Below are 13,171 nucleotides of genomic sequence, written 5' to 3'. Positions count from 1 at the left end.
TCTTGCGCAATGCTGTTACTCTGATTATGTTCAGGAAGATCGGCAGTGCGCAAGAGGGTTTTTCTTGTGCAAGAAGGGGCAGTGTAGACGCTCCGTCTTGCGCAAGAGCCTCTTCCGCAAAATGGCGGCTGATTAGATATGCAAATGAGGCTCGGCGATATTCCATGCTTAGCCTCATTTGCATAGCTCTGGCGCAAGATCGCGCCAGTGTAGAGCTAGCCCTCGTGTCCTGCTCCCCACACTCCTGTCCATGCAGCCCAGAGTGACTAGAATCGGAACCAGCAACCCACGCACAAAGACACCTCTCTGCACCAGATTTGTTGCAAGCGTAGAACTGGTGGCGACAAGGATGCGCAGGGTCGTGTTTTAATCCGATCACGTCACCCCCTCTGCTAACGCAACCCCCACTTTGGGTGTCAGCAGAGCAGTGCAAAACTCGCAGGCCAGAAAAGCTACAAAAGCCCACTGGGTTTTAGGGCGACTTGGGTACAATGTTTGGCAAACGGAGAAATAAAAAGAAAAGAACGAAGCCGGGGGCAAGCAAAGTCTTTTGTACCACCTGAAGCATCCCTGAGTTTGGCTTCTGAGCTTGCCTGTGAACACTGATTTTTAAATAAAATGCATGTCCTTTAGACGCCACTCGTGGGCATGGGAAAGTTTAATCATTAGCCAAGAGAAGCGAAATTTAGCAAAGGACTGGCGTTAGAATTACGCCTCCCCCCTCCCCCCACCAAAAACTGGTTTATGGACGATATCCTGACGCCAGGCAAATAAACCCACCGGCAGCACTGAGGTCTTAGCAACTTGGGGATCATATATGGGGTCAGCGCCGAGCAGATCTGCCTTGGGTTGTCATATCTGCCACCGCCTTGAATCTCTTCGATCCCACTTCCCTGCCTGGAAAGATCTGATTTCTTTTGACCAGCTCCTGCCTTGCCCTGTGGGTTATTGTTGTAAAATGACGCCAGGAGCCCCTACAGGATGCCAGCCAAGGCGAAGGGCCAGTTTAGCTCCAACCAGCCCCCGCCCTGAAGAGCTCTCGTTCTGAACAGACTAATGGGGGTTTTCCAGTTTAAAGATGGGGAAACTGAGGCACGCAGGGAGCACGTGACATACCAGCTACTCCAGTGACAGGGGCACCCGGAGATGTGGCAAGAATCCCATCACGAATTTGAAGATGAGCTTGGACAATCCCCTGTCCGGGACGGCCCAGGGATACCGAGTCACAGAATCCGAGAATCCCAGGATGGCCAGAGACCGGGGGAGGCATCGAGTCCAGCCCCCTGCCCAAAGCAGGACCGGCCCCGACTCCATCAGCCCAGCCAGGACTTGGTCAAGCCAGGACTGAAACACCCCTAGGGACGGAGATTCCAGCCCCTCCCTTGGGAACCCAGCCCAGCGCTTCCCCACCCGCCTGGGGAAATCATTTGTCCTAATCTCCAACCTAGACCCCCCAACTTGCTGCAAGGTGAGCCCATCGCTCCTCGTTCTACCCCCCTGAGAACAGCCTCTCTCCAGCCTTTTTGGACCCCTCTGCAGGGAGCTGCAGGCTGCTCTCAAATCCCCCCTCGCTCTCCTCTTCTGCAGACTGAACAAGCCCCAATCCCTCGGCCTCTCCTCATAAGTCTCCAGCCCCTGAATCATTTCGGTCGCCCTCCGCTGGCCCCTCTCCAATGCGCCCACGTCCTGTCTGGAGTGGGGGGCCAGAATGGGATGCCCCATTCCAGCCGTGGCCTCCCCAGGGCCGGTCCCACCTAGGCCTTCCTGCCCTAGATCCGTATGAATCGCAGGGAGGCAATACCCCTCGGGGGGTCTCTTCCCACTAGCCCGCACTGTCCCGTCACGACTAGCCGCCCGGGTGGTGGAATTCCGGGCTCGGGCGAGGCTGTGGGTTCAAGGCCCCCATGGGGAGGGGTCTCAGGCAGGCACGCTGGATGGCGCAAGAGATAAAGCTCCAAATTTTGCCAGCTGGCTCGATTTGCTGGTGTTTACCCAGAGCGGTGATGCAAAGACGGGTGTTATCAGCCAGGCCCTGGCCGGGGGGGCGGCTATATAGACAAGGCCGTGTCAGCTTTCCCGGCCCCGCACGCGAAGGGAGGCTGAGGAGAGAGGCCGGCTCCGGGATGGATTTCAGCGCGACCCTCAGCCTCCTCCTGGCCCTGTGTCTCATGGCCTGGCTCCTCCTCGCCCCGTGGAGGAAGAAAACCCAGGGCCACCTGCCCCCCGGGCCCACGCCGCTCCCGTTCCTGGGGAACATGCTGCAGGTGGAGGTCAAAGAGCTGATCAAGTCCCTGCAGAAGGTGAGTCCGGCAGGAGCGATTCCCGTCCGGCCTCAGAGCCGCGGGCAGGGGAGGCAGGATGCAGCCTAGGCCCGGAGCCTCCCAGCCCTCGTGGAGTTCGGAGACACCGAACACGCCGATCCCCGCGGACAGGGGGCTCCGAACCGGGACTGTGCCGGCCACCCAGCTGGAACTGGTCGTGCCCCAGGGGAACCCGGACGCTGACACGCTCCCCCAGTCTAACCACTAGTCCCCACTCCCCTCGCAGAGCTGAGAGAGAAATAAGGACTCCTAATCCCCACCACATGCCCCCTTTCTCAGGCCTGGCGAGAGAACCCAGGAGTCCTGGCCTCCAGCCCCCCGCTCTAACCACTAGCCCCCACTCCCTTCTGATGAGCTCAGAAGAGAACCCAGGAGTCGTGGTTCCCAGCCCCCTGCTCTAACCACTAGCCTCTCAGCAAGTTCACAGAAGGAATGGGAGGGGAAGAGACATGGCTAAGGCCACACAGCAGTTCTGTGGCAGAGCCCAGGCAGCCTCCCTCCCCGCCCCGCCCTGCCCCCTGACCGCTGAGCCTTGCGTGGGGGTTCACAGCCGCCTCCCTTCCTCCCCTCCAGCTCAGCGAGACCTACGGGCCCATCTACACCTTCCACCTGGGCTCCCGGCCCTGCGTGGTGCTCGCTGGCTACCAGGTGCTGAAGGAAGCCCTGATCGAGAAGGCCGAGGAGTTCAGTGGCCGGGGGGATTTCCCCGCCGTGCAGATGTGGAGTAACGGAAACGGTGAGGAAAGCGGGCGGGCGGCTCAGGCACCGTCCACCCCGACGGCAGGAGCTGGAACCTGGCCACAGCCCCCCTGCTCTAACCACTAGCCCCCACTCCCCTCCCTGATCTCAGAAGAGAACCCAGGAGCCCTGGCTCCCAGCCCCCTGCGCTAACCACTAGCCCCCACTCCCCTCCCCAATCTCAGAAGAGAACCCAGGAGCCCTGGCTCCCAGCCCCCTGCGCTAACCACTAGCCCCCACTCCCCTCCCCAATCTCAGAAGAGAACCCAGGAGCCCTGGCTCCCAGCCCCCTGCTCTAACCACTAGCCTCTCAGCAAGTTCACCGAAGGAGTGGGAGGGGAAGAGACATGGCTAAGGCCACACAGAAGTTCTGTGGCAGAGCCCAGGCAGCCTCCCTCCCCGCCCCGCCACCTGACCACTGAGCCTTGCTAGCGGGTGAGTCCCATCAATTTCCCCTTCCTACAAGAGACCACCCTCTTTAGCGGTTAGGGCGGGGTGGGCCGGGAGTCCAGTGTGGGGCACTTAAGAGCAGCCAGATAGCTCAGACCAAAGGTCCATGCAGCTCAGGGTCCTGTCTGCTGACAGCGGCAAACGCCAGGCACCCTAGAGGGAGTGAACAGAACAGCGAATCATCCAGCGATCCCTCCCGTCACCTATTCTAAGCCTCTGGCAAACAGAGGCTAGGGACCCATCCCTGCCCATCCTGGCTAACAGACATTGATGGGCTGAACCTCCATGAATCTATCTAGCTCTTTTTCGAACCTCGTTAAAGTCCGGTTCTTCACCACATCCTCCAGCAAGGAGTTCCACAGGTTGACAGTGCGCTGCGTGAAGAAAAACTCCCGTTTGTTCGTTTTAAACCTGCCACCTCTTCATTTCATTGGCGGGCCCCTCGCTCTTCTGTTATGGGAGCAAGTCAATAACGTTTCCTTGTCCCCTCTCTCCACCCCGGTCATGACTCCCACCCGCCCAGGCATCGTCTACGGCACCGGGGAGCGGTGGCGGCAGCTGCGCCGCTTCGCCATCGCCACCTTCAAGAACTTCGGCATGGGGAAGAGGAGCATGGAGGAGCGGATCAAAGAGGAGGCCCAGGTGCTGGTGTCCGAGTTCCGGAAAACCGAAGGTTCGGTTCTGTTCACGGATGAGCTGGGGGGGCGGGGGGGGGGGGGGGGGAAGTCAGTGACCCAGAAACTCAGAGTCCAGATGTGGCAACCTCATCCCATCACAGGGGTTCTGCTTCCCCCTAGCCTGCCCCAGTTAGGGGTTTTTGGGGCGGGGGAATGGGAGCCCGAATGCCTTGGGTTCTCTCCTGGCACCGGGAAGGCTCCTCTTTGGGAGCATAAGGGTCTTGTGGAAAACGGGGGTTTTGGCGCAAAAAGAACACGTCTGCTCTGCTTGGTTTTGCGCCAAAGCCTCCAGCGCAAAACCGGAGGGGTAGAAAAGATGCAAATGAGATCGCGACTCATGCAAATGAGTCCCTCGTTAGCATATTTTTTACGGAGAACACTCATAGTGTCGGACGTAGCCTAAGTGACAGACACCTGGGTTCTATTTGGAGAGGGGCCTGGTGCCTAGTGGGTAGAGCAAGGGGGAAGGGCCCACGTCTCCTGGGTTCTGCGGCTGGGTACCGCTGACTCCATGAGCCTTCTTCCCGGCCGCCCGGGCAAAGTGCGGCTCAAAGAACTCCCGGGCTGTGGAAGGCTGAGCCCCCCTCGGCGTGGGGTTAAGAGCAGCCCCCCAACTCTGCCCCCCAGGCAAACCCTTCGACCCCACCTTCTTCCTGAGCTGCGCCGGCTCCAACATCATCTGCACCCTGGTCTTCGGGGAGCGCTTCGAGTACACCGACCGCAAGTTCCTCACCCTGCTCAACCTGATCAACAGCAACTGGAAGCTCATGAGTTCCACCTGGGGGCAGGTGAGGGGGGCCGGGACGGAGAGGAAGGGCCTGCGGGCCAAGCTCCTCTGCTAGGCCGGTCCTGGGAGGCTCCCCGGGCCACTCCGGCCTGGGGCCTGCATCCGGCGGGCGAGCCAGGCCGTGGAGGGGCAAAGCTCTTGCCGGCCTCTTCGGGGACACAGGGCAGGCCTGCCTCACTGCCAGAGCCCCCCAGGACACGCCTGAGCCCCGACCCCCAGCCCAAAGCCCTCTCTCTACCCCTTTAAAGACTAACAAGATGGTTTATTAAGTGATGAGCTTTCGTGGGCCAGGAAGTGGGTCTGGCCAACGAAAGCTCATCCCCTAATAAATCATCTCGTTAGTCTTTAAAGTGCTCCATGGTCCTGTTTTTTGCTTCAGCTGCACCAGACTAACACGGCTGCATCTCTTCACTATTCTATCTCTACCCCAAAACTCTTGTCCCCAATTCCAGCCCAAAGCCCGCACTCCAGCCTAGAGCTTGTACCCCCCTGTCCTCCGACCTCCAGCCCTGAGCCCCTCCCCAAACCTGGAGCCCCCTCCTGCATCTCCACCCCCACCGCCTCATCCTGGCCTCGCCCCGGAGCCTGCTGCCCCAGCCAGCGTCCTCACCCCTGCGCCCCAGGCCTGAGCCCTCCGCACTCAGAACCCCTTGGCCCCACCCCGCCACATGAATTTTATGTGCACCGATATGAAGGTGATGTTGCATGTCACCTCTGTGTCGCACATCATCCCCGTGTTGCACGTCGCCTCTGTGTGGCACATCACCCGTCGCACGTCTCCTCTGTATCGCACGGCGTCCCCGTGTCACACATCGCCCCCCACGTCGCACGTCATCCCTGTGTGGCACATCGCCTCCGCATGGCACGTCGCCCGTGTCGCACGTCTCCTCTGTGTCGCATGTTGTCCCCATGTCGCACGCCATCCCCGTGTTGCACGTTGCTTCCACATTGCACGTTGCCCATGTCGCACGTCTCCTCCGTGTCGCATGTTGTCCCGGTGTCACCTATCACTCCCCATGTTGCACGCCACTCCCGTGTGGCACGTCACCTCCACACATAACAAAATTCGTTCTGCTCAGGGAAAAATGAGGGAGAGAGCCCTGCTTGGAGGGCGGACCCCAGAGTGGACCCAGGAGTCCTGCAAGGGTCTTGTGAACGCCCCTCACTTTAGTAGCCCAACTCAAGGTTCCTTACCCAGCTGGGGACTCCATCCCACGCTGCTGGGAGTCCTTGGCCAAGCTTTGGAGAGAACAGCCAGGGTCGCGTGTCCCCCGAGCTGAGGGCTGGTCTCAGACCTACACGCCGCACCGCGCCGAGAGGGGACCCCGCCCAGGGGGTGTGTATGGAGAACACGGCCGCTAACGTCCCCCGCTTTCTCCCCTTCCCGTCTTTCCAGTTGCTCTTCGTGTTCCCCAAGATCATGCGCCACGTCCCGGGGCCCCACCGGCAGATCTACCAGAACTACCTGAAACTGGCGGCTTTCGTCGGCGAGCAGCTAAAGACGCACCAAGAGACCTTGGACCCCAACAACCTGCGGGATTTCATCGACTGCTTCCTCCTCAAAATCCAGCAGGTGCCCCGGCTCTTCCCCTGCCCGCGGGAGCCCCCCCCACCGAGTTGGCCACAACACGAACAATCGTTTTGTGGCACGACAGATGCTAGCCATGGAAAACTAGTCACTGCTAACGACACCCCAAGAATCCAGCCTCAGAGCCCAGAATTCCACCCCTGGAACTCCAGGGCAGGCCCATTCTTTGGCAGCAGTAGTAAGCTATTATCCTCTGGCAGGATCAGCCAAAAGAGGGTGCCGGGGTGCATTTCACAGGCGTGGCACTAACTCTGGCTTTGAAGTAGAGGCAGGTGCATTTGACAGCAGGGGACTTACGTTCCTTCCAGTCCAACGTTTCTAATTTAGGGGAGCGGCAGTGGGCGATGAGTTATGAAGCCCACATTATTTTTTGGATGGGTGGGGTCAGAGCCGTCTTTACCCATACACACAACACCCAGCGGCGTAGGGCCCCCGAAAATTTGGGGCACCGCTGGGTCTTAATGCCCGCCCTGTTCTGTGGCTCTACTTCCCCCAAAGAGGGTCTCGTTCGCTTACACCTGCCGGACCTTCGTGTAAAATTTGCTGTAAAACTATTTCATTCGGGTGTCGCTGCAGATGATCAAATCGCAGCTCTAAAACACGGTCCCCTCTCCGCTGCCGTCGGGCACAGGGGCACCAGTGTAATAGGACTGCGGACGGCCCTATACATTCTGAGGATGGCCCTAGATGGGGAGATTAAAACTCTTTGGGGCTTGGGGGCCATATTTCCTTGAAATGGAAAGAATGGGGAGGTTTTAAAGGAATTTAGGAGGTGGGGCGGAGGGAGCGGAATCATAGAATCATAGAACTGGAAGAGACCTCAGAAGGTCAAGTCCAGCCCCCTGCTCTAGGCAGGACCAATCCCAACTAAATCAACCCAGCCAGGGCCTTGTCAAGCCGAGACTTAAACACCTCTAGGGATGGAGACTCCACTACTTCCCTAGGGAACCCAGCCCAGCGCTTCACCACCCTCCTAGGGAAATAGTTTTTCCTAATATCCAACCTAGACCTCTCCCACTGCAACTTGAGCCCATTGCTCCTTGTTCTGCCACCTGTCACTACTGAGAACAGCCTCTCTCCAGCCTCTTTGGAACCTCCCTTCAGGAAGCTGAAGGCTGCTCTCAAATCCCCCCTCACTCTTCGCTTCTGCAGACTAAACAGACCCAAATCCCTCAGCCTCTCAATATAAGTCATGTGCTCCAGCCCCCTCATCATTTTGGTTGCCCTCCGCTGGACCCTCCCCAATGCGTCCACATCCTTTCTGTAGTGGGGGGCCCAGAACTGGACACAATACTCCAGATGTGGCCTCACCAAAGCCGAATAAAGGGGAATAATGACATCTCTGGATCTGCTGGCCATGCTCCTCTTAATGCAACCTAATATGCCATTGGCCTTCTTGGCTACAAGGGCCCCTGTTGACTCACATCCAGCTTCTCATCCACTGGAACCCCCAGGTCCTTTTCTGCAGAACTACTACTTAACCGGTTGGTCCCCAGCTTGTAACTATGCTTGGGATTCTTCCGTCCCAAGGGCAGGACTCTGCACTTGTCCTTGTTGAACCTCATCAGATTTCTTGTGGCCCAAACCTCCAATTTGTCTAAGTCATTCTGCACCCTATCTCTACCCTCAAGCATATCTACCTCTCCCCCCAGCTTAGTGTCATCCACAAACTTGCTGAGGGTGCAATCTATCCCCTCATCCAGGTCATTAATAAAGATATTGAACAAAACTGGTCCTAGAAACGAACCTTGGGGCACTCCGCTAGAAATCGACTGCCATCCTGACATCGAGCCGTTGATCACTACCCGCTGGGCCCGGCCTTCTAGCCAGCTTTCTATCCATCTTACCGTCCATTTATCCAATCCACATTCCCTTAACTTGCTGGCAAGAATATTGTGGGAGACGGTATCAAAAGCCTTGCTAAAGTCAAGTATATAACATCCACTGACTTCCCCATGTCCACAGAGCCAGTTACCTCATCATAGAAGCTAATCAGATTGGTCAGGCACGACTTGCCCTTTGTGAATCCATGCTGACTATTCCTAATCACTTTCCTCTCATCCAAGTGCCTCAATATGGATTCCTTAAGGATCCCTTCCATGGTTTTTCCAGGAACCGAGGTAAGACTGACCGGCCTATAGTTCCCTGGATCGTCCTTCTTCCCTTTTTTGAAGATGGGCACTACATTTGCCTTTTTCCAGTCATCAGGGATTTCTCCTGATCTCCACGACTTTTCAAAGATAATAGCCAAAGGCTCCACAATGACATTTGCCAACTCCCTCAGTACCCTTGGGTGCACTAAGTCCGGACCCATGGATTTGTGTACGTTTATCTTTTCTAAATAGTTCCTAACCTGTTCTTTACCCACCACGGGCTGTCCATCTTCATCCCATCTTGCGTCACTTAGCGCAGAAGGAATGCAATCGACTTCCCTTGAATCTGATAAAAACCCGTGGTCATAAAGTACTTGCCAGCAAATACCAGTTGATCTTTAACGAGGAGCACAAGCCATCAACAGCTGAGCTCAGCAACTCCTGGGTATATTGATTCAGAGCCTGAGCCCAGCCAAAAAAACCCCCTCAACCCTGAAAAAAAAGAATAATAATAATTTCTTGCTGAAACAAAGATGTTTTGTTTTGGGACAAATGGATTGTCTCTTTCGCTCAACCCAATGCTGCGACCATTTTTTCCTGTCGTTTCAGGACATTTTTATATGGTTTTGCCCTTTTTTTAAAAAAAATGAAACCTCATTTTGAAAAGGACAATCACAACGAGCCATTCAGAAATGAATCGATTCAACGTTTTCGTAATAAAAAAATCAAATTGGTTTTGGTTGGTTCTAGTTACTGGATTCAACTTGGTTTGCAAATAGTTCAGGTGTCCCCCAAAATTTGCCTGGTGGTGGGGGAGGGGGAGTTGTCCAGTTCTAGTCAAGAGCCCCTCAATTTTACAACTGCTCCAATGAATAACACCCCCAAGTGGGCCAGCTGTGTTGTGGAAAGCAGGAACCGCCAGGCAAATAGTGTGTCCGGGGGAAGACAGAGCGCTGTTTCTCCAGAAACTAATTGCTCCTCAAAGATCCCCATCTGGGTACCAAATCCAACCCCTCTTAGCATCTCTCAGAGTGGGGAGCAAACCCAGAATTCCCCGTTCGCTGGCACTCTGAAAGAAACCCAGGGGAAAGAATGGAAATTGTTCCCCAAATCAAAAAGTGGAGAAAATTTTCCTTTCATTTCAGTATCGATCATCCTCAAACACTGTAATTCCCCCTACCCCCCATACATTGTTTCAAACCAAAATGATGAAAATATTGTGATTTCCCCACACGCCCCCCCAAAATTTCACCCAGTCTGGCAAAATCACCGCAAAGTCGCCCAATGTTTTGGTGTTTTGCAGAATACAAGTTCTAGCTGAGACATGTCATGCAGCTGTAGGAAATCTCCCACAACAGGCTGTCGGTAGGGTGGGGACATGCACACACACACACACACACACACACACACACACACACACACAAATACACACACACACACACACTCACACTCACTCGCAACCTTCTCGCCTCCCTCCTTTGCAGGAAAAGAACAACCCCGCCACCCACTTTAATGAGGAGACCATGTCTAAAACCACCGTGAACCTCTTCTTTGCTGGGACGGAGACCGTCAGCTCTACCTTGCGCTACGGACTTCTCATCCTACTCCGGCATCCCGAGATAGAAGGTAACCCCGGGGCGGGGGGGAGGAAGAATTCCCAAGTGCCGGGGCCGTCCCAGCTTACGTTGGCTTCGGGAGGATGGGGACCGGCGGGGGACTCACGGCCGTGGCTCACCCACAGAGAGCTGCAGGCCAGATTTCAAGGGGGCCAGATCCAAGCTGGCCCCAAGGGGCCCTAGGCCCCTAGCTGGTGTCTGCCGAGGGCAGTGAAGCGATGCGGCTCTGCACCAGCTGGTCCCCGGGGGCTTTGCGGCGGGTGTGGAACCTGCCTGCCCCTACCCCCTCCCCTGCAGAGAAGCTGCACGAGGAGATCGACCGGGTGATCGGCCCCCACCGCAGCCCCTGCATGGAGGACCGGAGCCGGATGCCCTACACCGACGCCGTCATCCACGAGATCCAGCGCTTCGCGGACATCGTGCCCATGGGTGTGCCCCACACCGTCACCCGGGACATCCAGTTCCGCGGCTACACCCTGCCCAAGGTACCGGCCCCGGGCTGCTCGACTTACGCGGGCAAGGAAGGTGGAAATTACTGTCCGGAGGGCGTCCTGGCTCCACCCCTACCCCCAGCCACACCCCTTTTCACCAGCCACGCCCCTTCTCCAGCCATACCCCTTCCACTAGCCACGCCTTCTCCAGCCATACCCCTTCCATTAGCCACGCCTTCTCCGACCACACCCCTTCCACTAGCCACACCCTTATCCAATCACACCCCTTCCACTAGCCACACCTTCTCCGACCACACCCCCTTCCACTAGCCATGCCCCTTCTCCAACCACACCCTTTCCACTAGCCACGCCCCTTCTCCGACCACACCCCCTTCCATTAGCCACACCCCTTCTCCAGCCATACCCCTTCTCTGACCACACCCCCTTCTCCGACCATACCCCTTCCACTAGTCACGCCTTCTCCAACCACACCCCTTCCATTAGCCACGCCCTTATCCAATCACATCCCTTCCATTAGCCACGCCGGTTCTCCAACCACACCCCCTTCCATTAGCCACACCCCTTTTCATCAGCCACGCCCCTTCAACCACACCCCCTTCCATTTGCCACACCCCTTCTCTGACCACACAGCCTTTCATTAACCACGCCCCTTTCCCAGGTCACTCCTCACAGTTGCTTTCCAAGCCACAACCTCTTTCTTCCCACCATGTCTCCTGACTGGCCACGCCTCCTTTCCCCATGGCCACACCCTCTTTTCCCTCAAACCACGCCCCTTTCCCCACCATGCCCCCTTTCGTGGCTCACCTGCAGTCGGTGTCGGGTCCGAGAACGTTCCCGGCGCTGGGGCGAACCGAGCTGGGCCCCCAGCCAGACCGCCGGGCGCGTGGCAGCTTGGAGCCCCCACCCCCTGCTAGGGGCGGCCAGAGAGCCGGTGGGAAACGTCAGGACACGGTTTGGCGGGGCTAGTCCCCCGGCCCCCGCCTACACGCTCCTCTCCGCAGGGCATAAACATCATCCCGCTGCTGTGCACGGCCCAGGCTGACCCCAGCCAGTTCAAGCACCCCGGCCGCTTCGACCCCACCCACTTCCTGGACCAGGACGGTCGCTTCCGCAGAAACGACGCCTTCATGGCCTTCTCGGCAGGTAGCGCCACTGGGGGAGGGCTGGGCCGGGAAGTGGGGTCTGGTGGTTACAGGGGGTATGGGAGCCAGGATTCCTGGGTCTGGGAAGGAGAACGGGGTCTAGTGGTTAGAGCAAGGGGGCTGGGAGCCAGGACTCCTGGGTCTTGGGTGGGGAGCGGGGTCTAGTGGTTAGAGCAAGGGGGCTGGGAACCAGGACTCCTGGGTCTGGGGAGGAGAGCGGGGTCTAGTGGTTAGAGCAAGGGGGCTGGGAACCAGGACTCCTGGGTCTGGGGAGGAGAACGGGGTCTAGTGGTTAGAGCAAGGGGGCTGGGAACCAGGACTCCTGGGTCTGGGGAGGAGAGCGGGGTCTAGTGGTTAGAGCAAGGGGGCTGGGAACCAGGACTCCTGGGTCTGGGGAGGAGAGCGGGGTCTAGTGGTTAGAGCAAGGGGGCTAGGAACCAGGACTCCTGGGCCTGGGGAGGAGAGCGGGGTCTAGTGGTTAGAGCAAGGGGGCTGGGAACCAGGACTCCTGGGTCTGGGGAGGAGAGCGGGGTCTAGTGGTTAGAGCAAGGGGGCTAGGAACCAGGACTCCTGGGCCTGGGGAGGAGAGCGGGGTCTAGTGGTTAGAGCAAGGGGGCTGGGAACCAGGACACCTGGGCCTGGGGAGGAGAGCGGGGTCTAGTGGTTAGAGCAAGGGGGCTGGGAACCAGGACTCCTGGGTCTGGGGAGGAGAGCGGGGTCTAGTGGTTAGAGCAAGGGGGCTGGGAACCAGGACACCTGGGCCTGGGGAGGAGAGCGGGGTCTAGTGGTTAGAGCAAGGGGGCTGGGAACCAGGACTCCTGGGCTTTCTTCCCTGTTCTCCTGTGGGAACTGTCCCCCTTTTCCATAGAGCTGAGAGCAGCCCCTGGGCTCCCTTTCCCCAGGCTAGCTCCTCCAGAGCAGTGGGAGGTGGAGGGAGGCCGGGCAGGCCCCTGCGAGGTGGGGGGAGCCCGGGCTGGCCTGGCCCCCCTGCGGCTGGCGGGACGCAGGCTCCGTGCCCACGTGTGCCGGCTTCTCCCCCTTGCAGGGAAGCGGGTCTGCCTGGGGGAGAGCCTGGCCATCATGGAGCTGTTCATCTTCCTCACCTCCATCCTCCAGCACTTCACCCTGCGGGCCCTGGTGGCCCCCGCCGAGATCGACATCTCGCCCGAGTCCAGCGGGCTGGGCAGCATCCCCCGGCCCTACCAGCTCCGCCTCCTGGCCCGCTGAGCCGCTCCCCAATAAAGTGACTTGCCTTCGGCCTGCTCGGGCCCGGCTCCCTGTCTCCCCACGACGCCCAATGGCTTCCA

General features: G+C 58.1%; 1 protein-coding gene across 1 annotated transcript; it reads left to right on the top strand.

The window, feature by feature from the left end:
- The first annotated feature begins 2,059 nt into the window (after positions 1–2,059).
- On the top strand, positions 2,060–13,122 carry LOC102452079 (cytochrome P450 2F3-like). The gene is made up of 9 exons (XM_075915592.1): positions 2,060–2,300; positions 2,895–3,057; positions 4,033–4,182; positions 4,814–4,974; positions 6,370–6,546; positions 10,139–10,280; positions 10,568–10,755; positions 11,724–11,865; positions 12,910–13,122. Exons 1-9 carry the CDS (start codon positions 2,124–2,126, stop codon positions 13,089–13,091), a joined length of 1,482 nt encoding a protein of 493 aa, XP_075771707.1. The 5' UTR covers positions 2,060–2,123; the 3' UTR covers positions 13,092–13,122.
- The last annotated feature ends 49 nt before the right edge of the window (positions 13,123–13,171 follow it).

The sequence above is a fragment of the Pelodiscus sinensis genome, unplaced genomic scaffold (genome assembly GCF_049634645.1).
Source record: "Pelodiscus sinensis isolate JC-2024 unplaced genomic scaffold, ASM4963464v1 ctg34, whole genome shotgun sequence".
NCBI classification, from domain to species: Eukaryota; Metazoa; Chordata; order Testudines; family Trionychidae; genus Pelodiscus; species Pelodiscus sinensis.
Note: the sequence above shows the minus strand (reverse complement) of the source record. Positions and strands in the feature narration are given on the sequence as shown.

Excerpts from the sequence above, each read along its gene's own strand:
- LOC102452079 (XM_075915592.1), top strand. The coding sequence starts at position 2,124 with ATGGATTTCAGCGCGACCCTCAGCCTCCTCCTGGCCCTGTGTCTCATG. Across the intron at positions 2,301-2,894 it reads TGATCAAGTCCCTGCAGAAG|CTCAGCGAGACCTACGGGCC; the intron begins GTGAGTCCGGCA and ends CCTCCCCTCCAG. Across the intron at positions 3,058-4,032 it reads GATGTGGAGTAACGGAAACG|GCATCGTCTACGGCACCGGG; the intron begins GTGAGGAAAGCG and ends CCACCCGCCCAG.